The sequence below is a fragment of the Apteryx mantelli genome, chromosome 6, assembly GCF_036417845.1.
Source record: "Apteryx mantelli isolate bAptMan1 chromosome 6, bAptMan1.hap1, whole genome shotgun sequence".
Taxonomy (NCBI): Eukaryota; Metazoa; Chordata; class Aves; order Apterygiformes; family Apterygidae; genus Apteryx; species Apteryx mantelli.
This window is the reverse complement of record NC_089983.1, coordinates 13,366,832-13,384,772: the sequence shown is the minus strand read 5'-3', so window position 1 is coordinate 13,384,772 and position 17,941 is coordinate 13,366,832. Positions and strand designations below refer to the sequence as shown.

General features: G+C 52.3%; 1 protein-coding gene across 5 annotated transcripts in view; it reads right to left on the bottom strand.

Annotated features, from left to right (window-relative positions):
- Positions 1-4,329: 4,329 nt before the first annotated feature.
- The window catches only part of NRP2 (neuropilin 2), a 65,466-nt gene continuing 51,854 nt past the window's right edge, over positions 4,330-17,941 (bottom strand). For 2 of the 5 annotated variants that reach the window (XM_067298782.1, XM_067298778.1), the window contains 2 exons: positions 9,614-9,682; positions 4,330-7,810 (listed from right to left, as the gene is read on the bottom strand). In XM_067298782.1, the coding sequence (XP_067154883.1) occupies positions 7,506-7,810; positions 9,614-9,682 (374 nt within the window). In that variant the 3' untranslated portion in view covers positions 4,330-7,505. Of the gene's footprint in view, positions 7,811-9,613; positions 9,683-14,102; positions 16,251-17,941 lie in introns of those variants that run through there. The other 3 variants (XM_067298780.1, XM_067298781.1, XM_067298779.1) reach the window with 2 other exon arrangements.

The following is a 17,941-nucleotide window of genomic DNA, read 5'->3' as shown; positions in this document are numbered from 1 at the left end:
GATGGGCGCCCAGTCCCGCGGGAGGAGGACGGGGAGATGCCGAGGGAAAGGCAATGGCATCGGGGGAGCATCCAACCGCACGGGGCCCCGGCTGGGAGGAGGCCGCGGCTCCTGCTCCTTTTCGGCTGCGGGAAAGGCCCCTGCCAGCGCCAGTGCTCGTGACGCTGCCTCTTGCAAACGTTTAAACCTCATTAAAGCGTCTACAGTGCCAAGCTGCTCCTCTCCCCCTTCTAAGAAAAAAGCCGGCTTTCTTTAAGGGACGGTAGCCACAAAAAAGAGCAGCCAGCCCGCGGTTACCATCGAGCAGACCACAGCCGATTTAACGCCGGATAAACAGAGATTTCAGCTGCCCTGCTAAATAGCGCGCGGCACGGCACGGGGCTGGGAGAGCCGGCGGCGCTGGCCCGGCTGCGGGGGCAGCGAGGAAGCGGGGATGCTGCCGCCGGGTGGGAAGGCACAGTCAACAGCAAGTTTCTCTTTGTAGCGGATAATGGTGAAAACAGCTTGAAAACTTCACACCGCGAGCAGTGAGAAGAGCCGTCGCCGCGCACACGCGCACGGCGAATACTGTCATTAAGCGCTTGCTGGACGCCGGTCCCAGCAGTTCGTTATCCCCCTTCGCTGCTGGGCGAGGCGGGCGAGGAGGGAGGGTGCCTTTTTTTTTTTTTTTTAAATAATGATTTTTTTCTAAAAAAGCGACAGCCTTGCGGCCGCCCCGCTGGCTCCCGGCCGAGCGGCCGCGTGCTCGCCCAGCCCCAGAGTCCGCGCGCGGCTCCTGCCATGTGAGCGCCGCCGGCGCCTCTCCGCTCCCGCCACGAGGCCAGACCGCCTCGGAGAAGCGGGCTTAAATCCCCCCCCCCCCCCGAAACGAAGCGCGCGCGCTCGATGGGTTTCTCTTTCTCGGGAGGCCCCGAGCCAGCCGATCCCTTCGCAGCGCCGGCGCGCTCCGGCCGGCCCTCGCTCGCGTGTCCAGCGCCAGCGCGCCCCAAAGCCGGCAGGTGCTGAGCGCTGCTCTGGGCAGCGCTGCTCTGACGTGGCTTTCTCTGCATAGCTCGCTCTTTTACGGCAGGCAATCAATCAATCAATCAATCAGATGTGCTGCCAGCTTTTCCCCTGCCATGTACACCAGCGAAGGGAACCAGATGCTTCTTGTTTTTCCCCCGAAACGCAGCCGAGCGCTGGTTTTGTTCAGCGCTGCAGGGCTGGCTGGCAGGCGGCGTCTCGCAGACCGGGCCCTCGCTGCCTCCCGCTTCCCCGGCTTCCCGGGCCGCTCTGGCCGCGGCGCCCAGGCGGAGGCGCGACGCCGGCTTTCGTTAACCAGAGGTCCAGGCTTTCGCTCTCCCGCCAGCTCAAATCTGGTGCTCTTCGGGGTGGGGACTGCTCCTCATGATGCGGCCGTACAGTATCTAATTCATTCAGGCCCAGCCCGTGCTCGCGTAGCAAAACAAGCCCTCTTGGGTGGGAAATGGGTAGAAAATACCTGCACGACCTGAGCACTTTGGGCAGGTTTTAATATTTTCTCTACCACCATGTGCGCTTCTATTTTTATAATCATTTCTCTGCTTTCAGCTCCTTATCTTCTTTAGCTTTCCCTTGCCTTTCCACTGTTTATGCCTTAAAATCTTTTCATCACCTTTTCCTTTTTTTATTGTGGGGTCTGTCCGGGCTTTATTTCTTCTCCTCGGCCAGATTTATGCGAGTTGTCAAGTCCTCCAGCCATTTGTCTCCAGCTGATGACAGACTTGCCTTCCCCCTCCCCAGCCCCAGTCAGATTCATGGCTGTTCTTACGGTCCTTTAATATTTTAATGCTCAGCCTATAAATTTCATTTTCTTTAAGCCTGCACCCTTCTGCCGGGCCGCCCTGGGCCGCGGCCGCCAGCCGGGTGCGCGCCTTGCCGCGGCCCCGCTGCGCAGCGCGTGTGCGCCGTGCCGAGGGCCGGAGGGGGGGAGAAAGCACTGGAAACGGGAAGCGTAGCACGCATTTACTTTTCCACAAGCTCAGGCGATTCCTCAAAACTTGACAGGAATTGACACTTTTTTCCTTCAGAGCCATGATTTGTTGTGGACTCGTTGTGCTTTTTATTAAAATGCTATCGCGGAGCGCTTAAAAAGGCTGGCGTTACAGCTCCCCGACTTCCGTCTTTAATAAATGCATCCTCGCCTTACATTTTTCCCCTCTGATGTGTCGGCTGGGGGACTCTCTCTCCATCTCAGACACACGCAGGCTGCTTAAATCAGCCTCATTTCCCTCTGAGGCAGGGAGACGTTTTGCTCTCGGGAACTTTTCACGCCCCGAGTTAACAAAACTTCCCCAGTGCAAGGGATGGATGTGACATTGCGCGGAGGAGTTGGTGGAAGCGGGCTAGGTTATTGCTGCTGCATGAAGGGCTCCCCAGCCCTGTTTTAAGCACATTGAATGTCTTTTTCTTTTTTCTTTTTCTTTTTTTAAATATGAGGTTGAAATTCTTTTGGCAGCCGCTGTCCTTGACGGCGGCTGGAAGCGACGCCTCCCAAAGACTGTTCCCAGTGCTGCCGCCGGGTTTTGCCAGGGAGTTTTGCAAAAATCGGGTGAGCACAAACCCCTGCTGCTCTGCCTGGGAGCCGTGTGCCTGGAGGAAGCCGGGCTCGAAGCCAGGGCAGGATCGCTCTCTCTGCACCCCCAGGGACCAAGGGGGCCAAAATAGCGCTCGGCACGCTGACAGCATTTGTAAAGAAGTCGGTCAGCTCTGTTACTCGGGGTGAGATTGGCAGCTGATCTGAGGGGCGACGAAGCAGCCCTGCACCGCTGGCCGGGGGGGCTGATAGGAAATTATCAGCAACATCTGGGAGAACTATTTCCTCTGGGTTTGTAAACATTTAACGAAGGAAATGCAAGCAAAGTCTTCTGCAGCCAGCAGGCCGGAGTCGCCGCTGGCTCGTCACGCAGCCCTCCGCAGTGGCACGAGGAAGGAGGGCAGTATTTCTTCCCTTCATTCCTGGCGTCGGGACCAAGGAGGGGGGGTAGAGCTGCTGAGTGTTTAATTTAGCTCTTTCCATTTCAGATAATTGTGGTGCAACCCGAGCTGCGATACAGGAGCCCGGAGAGGCGTCATTCCCTCTCAGCACATTAAGGATTAGTTATTTTCCTATTAAACTGCTTCAGCCATGGTAAGTTTGCTGGCTTCAGTGGGCTGCTGCGCAGAGCAGGCGTTGGGAGTAAATCCTGCACGGTCGGGTGCAAGCAGCAATACGGACCTATTGAATTCAATGCAAATTTTGCTATGGGCTTGCATGGAGCAAAAGATTGCAATCAATCAATCATCAGCCGTGGAGGACATGCCGGCGCAGCCAGAGCCCCGTCTTGGGGCAGCCTGGAAATGGTGAAATCGGTTTTGTTGGCCCGCGAAGCCTCTGATTACTCCCATGCCAGGGCAAACTCGAGCCCCCGCTGGGGGGGAGGCACCGGTGAGCATTTCGCAAGCATCGTGGTGCGGGAAACCGGCCCCTCTTGGGTCCCGCCAGCCCCAGAAGGACCAACCCCAAGGTGACCCCAGCTCATGCTAAAATACTAATGCTTTTGGTGTTACGAAGTGGACGTCTGCCTCCCCTTCTGCTCCCTGTCCAAGCGGGAGCTGCAGCCCATCTATTAGGTTTCCAGCCCAGCCAGCGCACGCAGTCTGCTGTGCCTCCCCTTTTCCTATTACCTGCTTCTGGCTCTTCGCTTTAGCAGTGGCGCGTCTGTAAGCGCCGTGATTTACGGGCGGCGTTACGGCAGGACAGGCCTGACACTGATTGAGTCGCTTATCTGCCGGCTCCGTCCTGCTCCCTGACAGCCTCTCCCCCAGGTATCAATCTGCACATCACCGCTTTATTCCTGGGTGAGGGAAGAGCTGTCAAGGTTGCAGCTACGCTGTCATCTTCATCCAAGCTGCCAGCTGCCCTTCATCGCTTAAAGAGCCTCTTTAACACCGGCACGTGGGGAGGCAGGGGGGCGACCACCTTGGATGTCGGGAGACTGCGGCGGAACGCCTCATGCGCGGGAGGTGCCTGGGGCCTGGTGGATCGGCTCTCGTTTGTCAGGAGCCCCGCAAATACACGAGAGCTGCCACGGTGTAGGTTTAGCCCTGCCTCTTTAGCCCCGCCAGCTGCGAGAAACGTCAGCTGTCCGCCCCAAGGAGCCCGCGCTGCACCAGAGCTGGGCGGGAAGAGGTGACGGCTTCCTCCCGCCAGCCCGGCCGCCTGGCTGCCGCCGTGCCTCGGTTTCCCCGGGGGGTTCTGGCAGCCCGCAGCCCTCTGCCTTCCGTTTGCTGGTGGTTGTTCTTTCACAAATAAAAAAGGCTGCTGAAACATAATCTCTACCATAATGTTTATTAAATAGTAATTTTAAAAGGTTTTTATACAAATCATATAAACACGGTTTGAATTTTTTTTTGTTTGTTTTGTTTTTTTACACTGAAGAATCACAGTAAAAGCTCTTTAAGTCCATAAGTCCTGGCTCAGCCAGTGAACGGTCAAATACCTTGAACTGCAAACCTTGGAGAAGTTCCATTTCTGCATATAATTTCTTAATGGTTTAATTTCCATGCTCACCCCCGGCACCTTCCCACCAAACGAACTCACTCAGTATTGCAGCCTGCCTGTTAGCAACGCGTCCTCACCCTCAGCGGGGTGTGGAGGCAACAGCAGATTTCAGCAACGGCATTAACACTGACTTCTTTTTTTCTTTTTTTTTTCCTGAATTTCACAAAGGGAATTGCGATCAGCAAACCTAATACAGTTGCAGAGGAGGATGCAAAGAATTGAATGCACTGACTTCTTGTTTTTTTGTTTTTTTTTTTCTCCCTGTTAAGGTTACAATCAAACACAGTTTTCCGTAGTAGAACAGTAAAGCACCCAGCAGAGGTAAGTGAGGTATCGGCTTTGCAGCATTTTCGGCCTGCTCCTGCCCGGTAAGTGCACATGCGTGGTCCCCGTACTAACCAGCGGGGAACGGGCAAGCCGTGCCGAGTTAGTGCCAAGATCAGCAGTACGCTCCTGCCCCAGGTCAAAAGGTACATGAACACGAGTCAGTCCCACGGGATAAGTCACAGACACAATACAGACAGCGAATTCACGCGCGTGTGCAAACACACTACTTCTGGATATACGGATATACGAACTCTGCTCTCTGTACGCCTACTAGACACCATAACGTTACCGTTTTAATTATATACTTTCACCTATTGTTTGCCTAAGTCAACTTTTCTACGGTATGGTCCTTTTCCATTCATCCTTCCCCTCTTGTGTGACTGGAAGGGGGTAAGATCATAGAGTAGCAGCAATCCTGCTTTGAAATGGTCTGGCACATTTCCCCTTACCGCGGGCGTCTCCTTTGCACAGTGAAAACCCCCTTGAATGCAATTTGTACGTGAGGAATGCCAGAAGGAATAAGGTGGTTCAAATGGAGGATCTGAGATACTTCCACTGCTGTTTCTCTTGGGCACACAGCGTGAATTAAAAAAAATAAAGGATTTTGTGTGTGAGTCTCGGCATGTGTGCGTGGAGACAATGTGGATGTTCTGATGACACAGCTGCTAGTATCTGCTTCAGCAGTAACACATGCATGTTTCTTAGAGTGGATAAGGGGCTTTTTTTCCCCTAAAAACTTGCTGTCTGATGGAGCTTTTCATGAAACACTAGACAAATGCTTTTCCTATTCCCAGTGCCCTGACAAACAGCTGTGGCACTGTCCCCGCTCCTCTCCTCTCCAGATGTTCCTCATCTCCCCAAACACCTGCCCTCCTGGAGGACCTGTTGCTGGGATTGGGCAAACTGGACGTCACGTCACATTGCACCTTCAGCGCTCCAGGGTTAGCAAGGAGGGGGGGGGGGGGAAAAACCATCAATCCCTAACCCAAAATAGTTTGCTAATTTAAAATCAGGACATTTCAGGTACTTCCAAAGAGCTCCTGAAAAAAACAAACCCAATGTGCTGGAAAAGTTCTCGCTTACATATGTGCAAGCTGCTTTGGACAATCCACCTGTACCAAATTGGAAATGAAGGCATTGGTTTGAGGCCCAGCACTTGAATGTTTTTCCTCCATTAAATTGTCTTCATAACACTCCTAGGTGGAGAGGTATCGACTGTGAGACAATATAGCCAGACCACTTGAAAGTAGAAGGATAAGACTTCTTCAGCGAGGCTCTACCCAGTAGAGATCCAGTGAAGAACAGCAAAACGATGGGGAAGGATGAAGGCCTCACTTGTTGTCTGATACAGCACTGATCATCGGATGGCGGAAAAATACTTCTAAGGCACTTGTTTAAAGTAAAAAACGACACCAAAAAAATGTAGCTCATAAATCAGATTGCAGGTTTTTGCTACTGATCTGAAGCAGTGTAGCTTTGCTCTGGAGGGGAGAAGACGCCGGCGCCGGCAGGAGCCTGCAGCTGCGGGGAGAGGGGAGTGCCGCAAAACCAAGCGGCCCTGGCCGGCACGCAAGGGTTCAACATCCCGCCGCGGACCGTTTTCCCACCCCTTCAGCCCGAGGCCTCTGCCGTGTGCCTCAAGGTCAATGCCTAGTGAAGCCCCCCTTTCCAAAAGTCTGAGCTTTGGGAACCGGACAGACTGTGTCTTTTGTTTGCTGCAATTTTCTCATTATGCCCCCCCCCCCCAAAAAAAAAAGAAAAAGAAAAAAGGGCAGGATCAAGAGGGGTGGAGAGAGTCAGAGAAAGGCCTTTCTGATGAAGGCCTCAGCTGTTTCAATCCAAGATCTGGATTTAATAAATGGCTCTTATTCACAAATCACTTTAAGGCTCTTCAGCGTCTCTCAAAGAGGTGCTTCTACACACAGGGTTTCCTTTCCATTTTGTTTCTTAATGACTTCAGAAAGCACTGTTGTTGCCATCGACAGTAAAACCTGCATCGTGTCTTTCCCCCTGCCAGGAGAAGGAAAGTCAAAGGCAACAACCTGCTCCCATCTTCAGGACTAGAAACTGCAGCTTCTGGGGTTTAGCATGATGTGCACAAATCCCTACAGCCAAAACAGTATCTGGGTGGGGGGGGGGTCTAAAATGGACAGGGTCTGTATGTGTGTGTGTGTGTTATTTCTAAGGACAGGACAGCTGAAGAAATCCCTCAGCCTTCTCAGCAACTTATCAGAGAAAGGAAGTGGGAAATAACAACCAACATCTAGTTTCTCACATCCAAAAGGTAAACCATCCTCCCGCGCCACAGCTCAGCCACTCACGTCAGCAGAAAATGAAGATGAACCAACAAACAAGGGTCTCGGCTCCCTGCCTTGCCCTGCACAGTCCAGGTCGTGAAAACGCCCATCCAGTCCTTGCCGACCGCGACCCGCTGGCCGGCGCTTCACGGTCGTGGCCGGTGGCGGGAGCAGCGGCTCCCCCCACCCTCGCTACTCCCGGTCGGGTCGCTTGAGATTATGGCATTCAGTTCCCGTAGAAAACAGCAAAAGGTAAAAAGTCATCCCCACCAGCCCACCTCACCGGACCGCGGTGTTGAGGGAGATCCCGAGGTGGCCCGTCAGGCCTCCGAGCAGCACTTCTGGTGGTTCATTTTGACTTTGTGCTTGATGCCGTCATAGAGCTCGAAGTTGTAGTTCTCCAGGGTGGTGGAGCTGCGCGAGGACAGGCCGGTGTAGGAGCAGGTGCAGTAGAGCAGCAGTCCGGCGCAGATGGCCCCTAGGAGGACGCCGAGGGAGCTCATCGCTATGATGGTGACCAGGATGGGATCCAAGGTGTAGAGCCAGCTCTTTTCTTTGTCCAGCTTTGGGGTTCCTGGAGAGTTAGTAGAGAACAGTGTGTCGTTCCTATCCGATCCAAAGTAATCTGCAGTGAAACGGGCATTTATTATCCAGGGATCACATTTTTGTTCATATGACACATTTCTTACATGAAGCTGTAATGGCCAAAGAGGCCACCTGAGCTCTCAGTTGGTACATCTTGGCAGGGTTTGCTAACCCCTGTCCAGAAGTGCTGAAGTACCCAATTCCCAAGAAAGTTAGGAGCCCTAATTCCCTTTTGCATCTCAGTCTATGTTAATAGCATACTAGCTCTGAGACTCTGGCCCTTCAAGGGCTACTGAGTTCAAAATTATGGAAACAATCTGTCACAGCTCCCAGACTTAATTTTCTCCATCTGCAAGTCGAAATGCCATGCAAGCAGCAATTAATGCTTGAAAGTTCAGTTCCACTTGTCCTAACACAAATACAATATATTGACTTTGCAGGGTTGCTTGCAGTTGAAAAAGGAAAGAAAGAAAAGAAAACTAATGTCTTTGTCCAGACACTAAGTCACCACTTTAATGTACATTCTCAAGTGTGCTTTGGCTCCTAAATTCCATCGAAGCCAACGTTTGTAAGACTCCTAGATAATTTTGAGGATTTCTGTCTAACTTTACAAGTAGGCACTCATACCATGTTGTTTGCTGTCTGTGCAAAATCATGTAGACATGGGCAATGTCCCCTGCGGTCTACATTTGGCACTGAAGAGGGGTATAATTCAGCAAATGAAAGGTTAGTCACCCTTGTGTCTACAAAGTGGAGGAAAGCTGGATGCTCCAAGAAGGTCAATTGAGAGAACCTAAATTACACTCTTAACGTAGATGGCATGAGTACTCTACAAAGCGTTAGGCAATGACATATGGTAAACTGCTGTGTACCAGGTAATATATCTGCCTTGACGAGAAGAAGGCCTTAGCTACAGAGCTATAATTCACTGATGTCATTTGCTATTTTCCTGTCAGTGGGCTGTGGATCACTGTCTCTGCTACGCCATGGGGCACTCTGCAGAGGGCAAGCCCCTCACCTAGAATTAGTGGAGCGTCTGTGTCAGGCATTTGTCAAGCACGTTGCCTCACCAGAAGCCTGCCCACGTACAACTCCTTCCCTCTGACAGCCTCCATGAAGCAGGGAAGGAGGCTTATTCTCTCAAAAACCACACAGCAATGACATCTTGGCTTCAAACTCGAGGCAGGGAAAAGCTTCAGCTAAAACCTCCGTGAAGATGTGAGAGCCAGAGCCTCTGTCAGGGTCCAAGGATTTCAGCAGCATTGTGCTCCTTCACTTGCTGAAGGGCAACCCATTTTGGGGAGGTTAGGGAAATTTCTGAGAGTTAGGAAGGATAAGCGGGTTTCAAAATACAAACCTCCTCTCAGATTGCTAACATTTGGCTTGAACTGGGCTGTTTGCTTTTTCTCAGCCCTACATTGCAATTGCCTAGAACTGGTGGTATAAATTTGGAACTATGGAAGGGAGGAACGACATTGGTGACTATATTGTAAAAAGAGGGAAAAGAAAGCTAACTAATTTGTCCAAGACTACATGAGAGGCCCACAGGAAGGTCAAATGAAGGCGAGGTTTCCTAATTTCCAGGCTCCTTGCTGTATACCACCTGCTTCTTCACCTTGCACAGCTCTGCACGATGTGGCAGAGGCAGAGCATCATCTGTGGAAAGGGATGAAACATCTGAGAGTCTTATCACAACTGGCGAGAGCCCGACAGAAAGGCTGCGCCAGCCCTCTGCTATCCCCAGCTACAGAGGATGTCTTCAGGGCTGGGAATAATTGTGGCATCTGACACTGAAAAGCAAGCTCCCCTCAGATAAATCACCATGTGGCATTTCAGTACCAACCATGATCGTCGTCGTCTTCAAAGCCTTGCTCGGGGATGGGAAAGTCATCCTCCATTCTTGGGAAGTTCACTAGAACAACAAAATGGGAAGCACCGTTTGTTTAAAAAGGCCATTTGGGGGCATTATTGCCAACAGTCACTTGGTTATGGGACCTGCCAGAAGAAAACAATATTTGAACTACTGCAAAGTTCCTCCTCATGTGGCCAAAGTCAGGGAATACTCTTGTACACTCGCGATAACAACAGGATCTTCCCACTACATCACATTTCATGTCTATCAAACAACCAGCTTTTAAGGAGAGAGAGAGAGAGACTAAAAAGCAAAGAATCCAGGTAACTTGAATAGCACTAAAATATTGTCATTGGTGCCTTCATAATGGCCATAATTCACTATTAACATGTTCATGGGTATTATCCTTATAACTTCCAATAGGATCTTAGTACCCATCATTACTTTCCATTAATGCTAGAGTCATTTAGCACACTCTACTTTTCATCTTTCCCCATACATCTTAGTGGACACAGAGCTCCAGTGACCCAGATTCTCTTTGGGTTTCAAATAAATTCACAGTAATTTGAGGAAGTCATGTATCATCATTACATGTTTTAATGCAAAACCTCATGGAAATGGGGAGAGTGGTAAATGGGTGTCCATATCTAGGCATTTATGTTAACATCTCTCTAATCCAAGTTCCTTTTATGCTATTCAGCATAGATCAAGCACTAGCAACCAAATGCACACGCTGCAGTCTGAGCAGAGAGGTAAGTTATTTTTCTGCGCAGTCTTCCTAGCATTATCTCTGTGTATAGAAATGATGTTTCTTTTTCAGTACTCCAGAAGAAAATGCCCTTTCATTTCAACCTGCTTAGGGTTTTTTCAAAGCTGACTGCAACTTGGGGTGCTCAGCTGAAAAGACAACTTGAGAAGAACAGGAATGCAGGAATACTAGAAAGTGGTAGAAGTCACACCCCTGAAATCGCTGTGGTCGAAAACCAAGGCTATTTTATGTCTTGTGCAGAAACAGCAGGAAGGATTTTACTTAAAAAGGAGATTACTTAAAAACAACTGACCAAAACCAAAGAATGTAACTTGTGCCTAAAAGCCATGTGCAAAGAAATTATTTGAAATTTCATGAAGGAGTATTTGCATGTATTTGGGCAGAGATTTAGGCCTGGAGAAGGCCTCCTGAATCATCGCAGCCATCTCCTTGCTCTCGCAGGCAAAGCTGTTGTGCAACCCCTTTCCGCAACACCTCGAGGCTTGCTCTCAAAGGAGGGGGCCTCTGCTGACCTCCAGCTGACTGCGCACCACCTCCTGCCACCAATCCCAGCTGTTAGACCCCGTTTCTATCTCAGCCTGACAGCATCTCACGTCAGAGGGGCTAAACATGCATCACAACCTCTGGGCAGCCTAATTGGCACGTGATTTACCTTAACTTATATTGGTGCTGTCCTGGAAGCTGTGGCAAACAGCACAGTCTGGTGCACGCCAGCCTAATCGCATCTGGGACTCCTCCCCGGGGACTGATGGCTACGATCCTCTGCCCTGGTGCTAACGATCTCTTCCCAAATACTCATTCTTGAGAACTGCCTTTTGCCCTCCTCGAAAGGATTCAAGGCTTGCTTTGACTGCTCAAGTGGACCTGGCAAGGGGGACGCACAGGCGACGACGCTCGTCCCTTCCGGAGATCGGCTTTGTGTTAGTGAGTCGGCTAATTACGCTGACGCTAGGCTGCTGTTAGCTTGTTGAGGAAACAGAGGTGCACAACATCTTCTGTAAATCCTCATTTTAGCAGCAAGTTCACATGATTTCTCAACACTTCCCGAAGTGACAGGCCCAGATGGCAACATCTTCGAGTTGGGAGAAGTGCCTGAGGGCCTCGTGCAAACGTTTAGAGCTGAACATGTGGAAAATAACTTGCAAAGCAGTTCACACTCGCAGGCGTCTGCTTTGCTAGTTCTCAGCCGTCTGAAGACAAGCAGTGATACTCTGCCATCAGCCTCACCCGTACAACCCTGCAGAAAGTGTAGGTTGCACAAACATATGCAAAGGTGGGAACCGGACCATAGTCTGCAAAAGGAAGCCAAGTATAGGGAAAGTAGGTGGAAGTCTTCTGCCTTTCAGTGTCCCAGCTCCTCTGAATTTTGTGTGAGAACACATTAGCAATTTGGTGCTCTTTTTTATTTCCCTGGGTAGTTTTGGGGTAAAAGCCAGAGAAAGAAAGTATCCGTTAATCAGTGCTTTCAAAAGAATAGCAGTTCTTCAAGTCTGAAAGGAAGGAGCATGGGGAAAACTTGAAAAGAGAACATTTATACAAAACCCTAACCCAAAATCTACTTACTCCTTCAGCAATTTTCTCAATTCCCTATGCTAATATGACTCCAACTTATGCTTAAGAACTATCTTCCTCCTCGTCGTTTCACCTTTCTCCTCAGGCCTGTGGTAGGACCTTATTAATCCGTTTTCCACACGCCGTTTGATTGCTATCAAATTGTACGTCATGTCAGGCAGCGCGCTACACTGGTTATGGAAAAATATAACTCGACTTTGCTTTTTCCATGCTGGGGTTTCTTGAGTCATTAACAAAAATCAGTTCTGGCTGTGTGGCTGTCTGTGGGAATTGAAGCTGGTGGTCTCAGCTCAGTTCCTGGTGGAGATGTTTTCCCGACACAGAAAATAGCCTGGTATTTGTCATTAATTAGGCTCCTTTGTAACAAATCTCAGCAATATTGTCACAAATGGAACAGGCCATGAAAGCTGACCCCCTCTGAAAACAGCTCACAGAAAAACCCTGCAAGCTCTTGGGCAGAACAGGGAAAACGGGTACTGCCCTGTCGTTGGTAAATGGAGAACTTCCCTCTTAAAGGGCAATTTTCAGGCACAATTTACCCGGCATTTTGAAATGAAAAAAAATTGCTAGGGAAAGGTAGGCAAGGAAGTTAAAGGGAGCCCCTGTACCTAAGCGTGAGGAGAGCTTTCTCCTGAGCCCTTCCTAAAGCGCGTGCTGAATGATGGCTGTGAGCATCTAGCCGGTCATGCTGAAAAGATGATGTTAGCGATGTCGCTGGAAACGGCCGGATGCCGAGAAAAGACTGCTATCTATTGGATCGGAGAGCAGAGCCAGCTAAAAGGCTGATTTATGGAACCTGGGAGCAGAAAGAGGAGATCCTAATCAAAGATAAGCAGCGCCTTAAGTACTGTGTCCATATAGGCTCACAGGCAGGGGGAGCGGGATAGAATTAGTATTTGCAGAGATTAAGCAGCTTTAATGTACATCCGTTTTAAAATAGTAGCAGCGGCGGGAGGGCTTGGGAGGAGGAGGGCGGCAGGTAGGTGCAAGAGCAACCGCCGCGGCCGCTGGCGCCGGAGCGGCGCCACGAGGCCGGCCGGCTCCGTCCTGCCGCCCGGACCCGGGCGCAGTGTCCCTGCCTCGGTCCCGTGCGTGCACCAGCAGAGGGATTTCAGCCCGGCTCTGCCCACGGCATTTTTTGCCTTCCTTGTCGGCAAGGCTTCGGGCACCCTCTCCCTCTCTGTTTTCTCCCATGTGCACGTTTGTTTTGAATTCTGCTCGGACAGTCACTGGTGCGCACAAAATGCAAATTGCAAGTGCATGGGCTTCGCTGAGCTTACAATTAAAGCAGACGCCAAAAAAAAAAAAAAAAGGAAAAAAAAGGAGAGACGTGGGTCCTTGGCTTTGTTTGTGTTTGAACTGCCAAAGTGAGGGATCGCATCTGATTTTTTTTTTTCTCTCTTTTTTGTTGATGCTCTGAATTCCTCGCAAAGCCAGGAAGTTTCATTGCAAAGCTAAGCCGAATGTCAGGGTGAAGAGCACGACAGAAGGAAAACAAATGCAGGAAGGAAAGAAAAACCACTCGAACTGGCAGCAAAATATACTTTAAATGAATTTGAGACACTGCTGACTCTTCCAAAGGGGCACCTAAGAGGGCCAGCTGAGCTCCCCGCCAGGCTGCGAAGGCAGCTCCTCCTCCTCCTCCTCCTCCTCCTCCCGGGGCGCCCCGCGCTCCCTTTTGCAGACAAGGAACGCGCTGCAGTTTCCATGACTGGCTTTTGCAGCGGCTCAGCAGCGTGGCGTGCTGCCGGGCCCGGGCAAGGCGGTGTCCCGTCTCCAGATCCCTGGCCCCAAAACGCCGCGCAGTCGCGGTGAGCGATTCAGCAGCAAGCCGCGCTAGCCAGACCCCCAGGCCACCCTGTGTGTCAGCCCGGCCGCCCGAAAGCCCCGCCGAGGAGCGCTGCAGGTGCGAGGCATGCAAAAGCCGCTCTCGGCAGCCCGCTGCCGCGAGCGCATCGAGCGCCCGGCCGGGAGCCGGCACCTTGCCCGCGGCGCCGCGGGAGCGGCCGGAGCTTCGCTTTGCTAGAGGAAACCGTCCCGCTGCCCCGCAGCAAAACGCCGAGGTAGGAAACGCCGCTTTGCGCCGCTCGGCGGTGTTCTCGCTAGCAAGGAGAGAAGAAGGAAGGAAAACCCCAGATGTTTGTATAAAAATATCATCATTTTATTACATTCCACACAATACATCTTCAAAGAATTTCAAATTTCCACAAGATAATTTTTCCACACACAGGCAACTGGGCAACGCTGGGGATGTCACGGCTCGAGGAACGGGGGAGAAGTGGGGGGGATAAAACCCTTGACGTGACCTTTTGCTTCGTCTTTGGTGATTTTGGTTTTAAAGACCGGGTGCCACCCTCTCCTCGCTGCCCCACCGCCGCACGCTGGCCAGCGGAGCCGGAGGGGAGCTGCTAGCGGGTTTAGGACCGGGCAGGGATCTGACCACGCAAATAAACACGAACAAGATGGAAAACCTTGCTCACTGGAGGTACCTTTTTTTTTTTTTTTTTTTTTTTTTTTTTGCCTGCAAACAGATCAGAGTTATCGATTCCAGCTGCTTTCGCATGTCATCATGCAGCAAGCTGGGTAAGGCATTTTCGCTCTGGGTCGCAGCGGCCGCGGTGCCGGGTCCCCCCGGGCACACCGGCTGGGCTGGGCTGGGCTTGCTCGGCGTCGCCAACGCTTGCAGACGCAGAACATGAGCAAATGCAAAACTCAGCGACGTCCGAGCAAGCCAGTTGGCCGTTTTTATGATTCAGCAGCTACGAATCGGGCGGAGGGAAAAAAAAAAAAAGAAAAGAAAAGAAAAAAACCAACCTCAGACCCAGAAAGGGGAATTACACTCGTCTCGTGAACGTTTCCAGCAGAAAGACACAGAGGAGCCCTCTCCCCCTTCCCCGTGCGAAAGCAAAACCGTCAGCACCCAGAGCAAGGCTACTTACAAAATAAATAAACCTCCAATTCTCACGAAACTACAGTATTTAGCATCCGCCTTAGATCTGCTGAAGTCTACGCGTTCCCCTAAGGCTGGCTTTAACGGATACAAACTAAACATTCATTATGAGCTTCTCTGGTATAAGGCAACTTCAAAGAGATTCAGTGGCGGGCAGGGGGCGAGGAGGGTCCCCCCTCCCCAGCAATGGCTGTGGCATCGTGCTGGCTGCAGAAAGGGGAGGATGGAAAGACCGTACTTTTGGGACGTTTCTGGTAGCCGTGCAAGGTGGACATTGCTACTGTCCAGCCTGGCCTGGTCTTCTCGTTTTGCACCCGGGACAGTAACGCTCTCAAACAAGAAACCCAGCCAAAGCTAGATAAGGCAACAAAAAAAGCATTGCTCTCTTCCCCAAGTAAACAAATCAGGATACGGATCATAAATGGGGTCCCAGACCTTCTGGAGGGGAGGTGGGGGGGTGGTTAAAAAAAGAAAAAGGAAGAAGAAGGAAAAAAAAAAAGCATTCCCTGTGCAAGTAGAAGCAACACAAGCAAATTAAAAAGGGGCTGTTTCTAAATATACATTCAGTCAGTCAGTCGGCCGCACGCGCTCCCATGCACACTTACATCCAGATTTAGCACACAAGCTTCCAGACTTGCCGTCAAGTTTCCTTGCAGGTTGCCTACCGGGAAGAGGAAAAAAACCCCAAAAACCCCTACCAACAAAAAAAATTACTCCCCAAACGGACGAAACGAAACGAAGCCACCCCGCCGGCCCCTCCGGCAGTCCTCGAGAAGCGCTCGAAGGGGAGCGTTGGCTCGCCGAGTGCCCGGGGCGGCGTGTCTCTTCTGGCGATCCGAGATGCAGCATTAGTTTACAAAAGTTTGTCAAAGATTCAGGGCGGGCGGGCGGGGGGGATGGAGAGGGCCGGAGATGTCTAAGAGTTCACACATATGCTAGGTAAGGAGGAAAGTGCAAAACTGAGGCAACGTATCTGAAGTCTTAGTTTCTGTCTGTCTGTCTGTCTGTCTGTTTTTTGCGTTGCGCTCGCTGCCGTCCCGCCTTCCCGCCGGGCTCTCAGCAGCGCGCGCTGGGCTCTTGCTCTAGCTTTATGGTTAGGGTGGGCTCCACGGCCCCGGGGGCCCCGTTGGCATAGTGGGAGGTTTTGTAGGCGATGGCGTGATCGCTCTTCTTGGCCGCATAGCGGAAGCGGTGGTAGTGGAGCACCAGGGCCAGCGCGACGGAGACCAGCACCACAACAGCACCTCCGGCGGCAATAACGTAATACCAGTAGGCTGGGATGGGCTGCACTGACACCGTGTCCACTGTGGGCTCGGTCCCTGGCAGCAGGGTTGCCCCTGGGGAGGAGACACAGAACAGGGTTGCGAGGTGGGAGGCATGCAGACGCGCACCGAGAAACACACATGCTCGCAGAGGGGGCGTCCTCCGGCTTCGCCGCGCTCCCCCCCTTCCCTTTTTTGTGTTTTTTCATTAATTAATCAGGCTGCCTGCATGGCAATGCAGATTCCATATGCATGCTATTTTTTCTGGCCTCAACAAATGGTTTTTCCCGTCTTTTTTTTTTTTTTTGGCCTGCTCCAGATCAGCCGCCCGGTTTTGTCTCCGCATGACAGATGTTGTCGAGCAGTGACAAAACACGTCGCGTTTCTAATTGGAGGAAGACCGTCATCTCCAACGGCTCAGGAAGTTACGGCAGAAGACTGGGAAAGAAATTAAGGGGAGAAGCATTCGTCACTCTCATGGAGACGGCAGTGAAGAAGACCTCGCCCTCCAAGCGCCCCGCACAGATTTGTCCTCCCTGGGTGCCCCACTCAGACTTAGAGAGCCACTTCGGGTTTTTTTAGGGTGAGAAAGGGTCGTTATGATTATTTACACTGACTTCCCGCAACGACAAGGCTGCAAATTTCCACCCAGCGCTCATCCGCATCAGCAGCTCGTGCTTTCTGGAGCTGAAGCAAGCCAGGACCAGGAATTCATGCTGATAAACCAAGCGCACACAGCCAGGAGGGACCGGGAAAGCCGCGTCTCCCTGCAAACCCGAGGCTTCGCTCTGGCCCGTCCCGGTTAACCCTTCCCGCCCTGCAGCTGCCGCGCGTCCAAGGAGGGGGCGGCCGTGCCTGTGGGTCGTCCCGGGACACGGCGCACACATCTGGTGCTCGTGCCTCCGAGCTGTAAATAACGAGGGAGGGACGCACTTGGGAAAGAGCAAAAACACCCTGGGGAGTGCCCGGCTTTGAAAGCAGCAAGGGAGGCCCCTCTCCCCCCCCCCCCCCCAAAACACTGCCCCGCGAGCACGGCCACCGACAGACGACGGACGGCTTGTTCTGCCACTGCCGGCACGGGAGATGCCGCGCTCGCGGCTCGCTGGCGCGCGGGGCAGAGGCCAGCAGCGTTTGCGCTCGCTGACAGCCTATGCTTACACAGCGCCTTCCCCGCGCGAGAGGTTCGCAGGCATTAAGCCTCGCCTGGCGCTGATGTGCGCGGGGCCGGCGCCGGGGGGGGAGTGCCCGGGATGGAGGGGGAGGAAGGGCGGCCGAGGCACCTGGAGAGCTCGCTCAGCCACCCTGCGTCATTACGCGCTCGCGCTCGCTCCCCTCCGAGCCTTGGCGAAGCCGGTTTCCCACAGCCGACCGCTTGCCCGGCTCCCGCTCCCCGCCGCCCGCGATGCCTGCTCCTCGGGGCGAGCCGCGGTGGTGCGCTGAAAGGTACGCCGGCCCCCCGGCGCTGCTCGCCACGCGCTCCCCAGGCCCGCGGGCGCGTGCTTCCCGCCCTGCTCCCAGCCGTCGTGAGTTTTAATGGCATCCGACCTTTTTCAGATAACCATGTGGTAGCGGGGAGCAGGGGGTGCTACAGAGTGTCTCAGTACCTCCTCTACAATCGTTCTGCTCCAGCTTCCCTTCTTCTCCAGCCAGGGACTTATCCCCTCCTTCCACTCCCTCTTTCTTTTGGGCATCTTCATCTGCCTCTCATTTTAGTAGCGCTCTTGCTCTCTCCGTTCTCCACCTTTCCTTCTCTTTTCCCTCCGCCT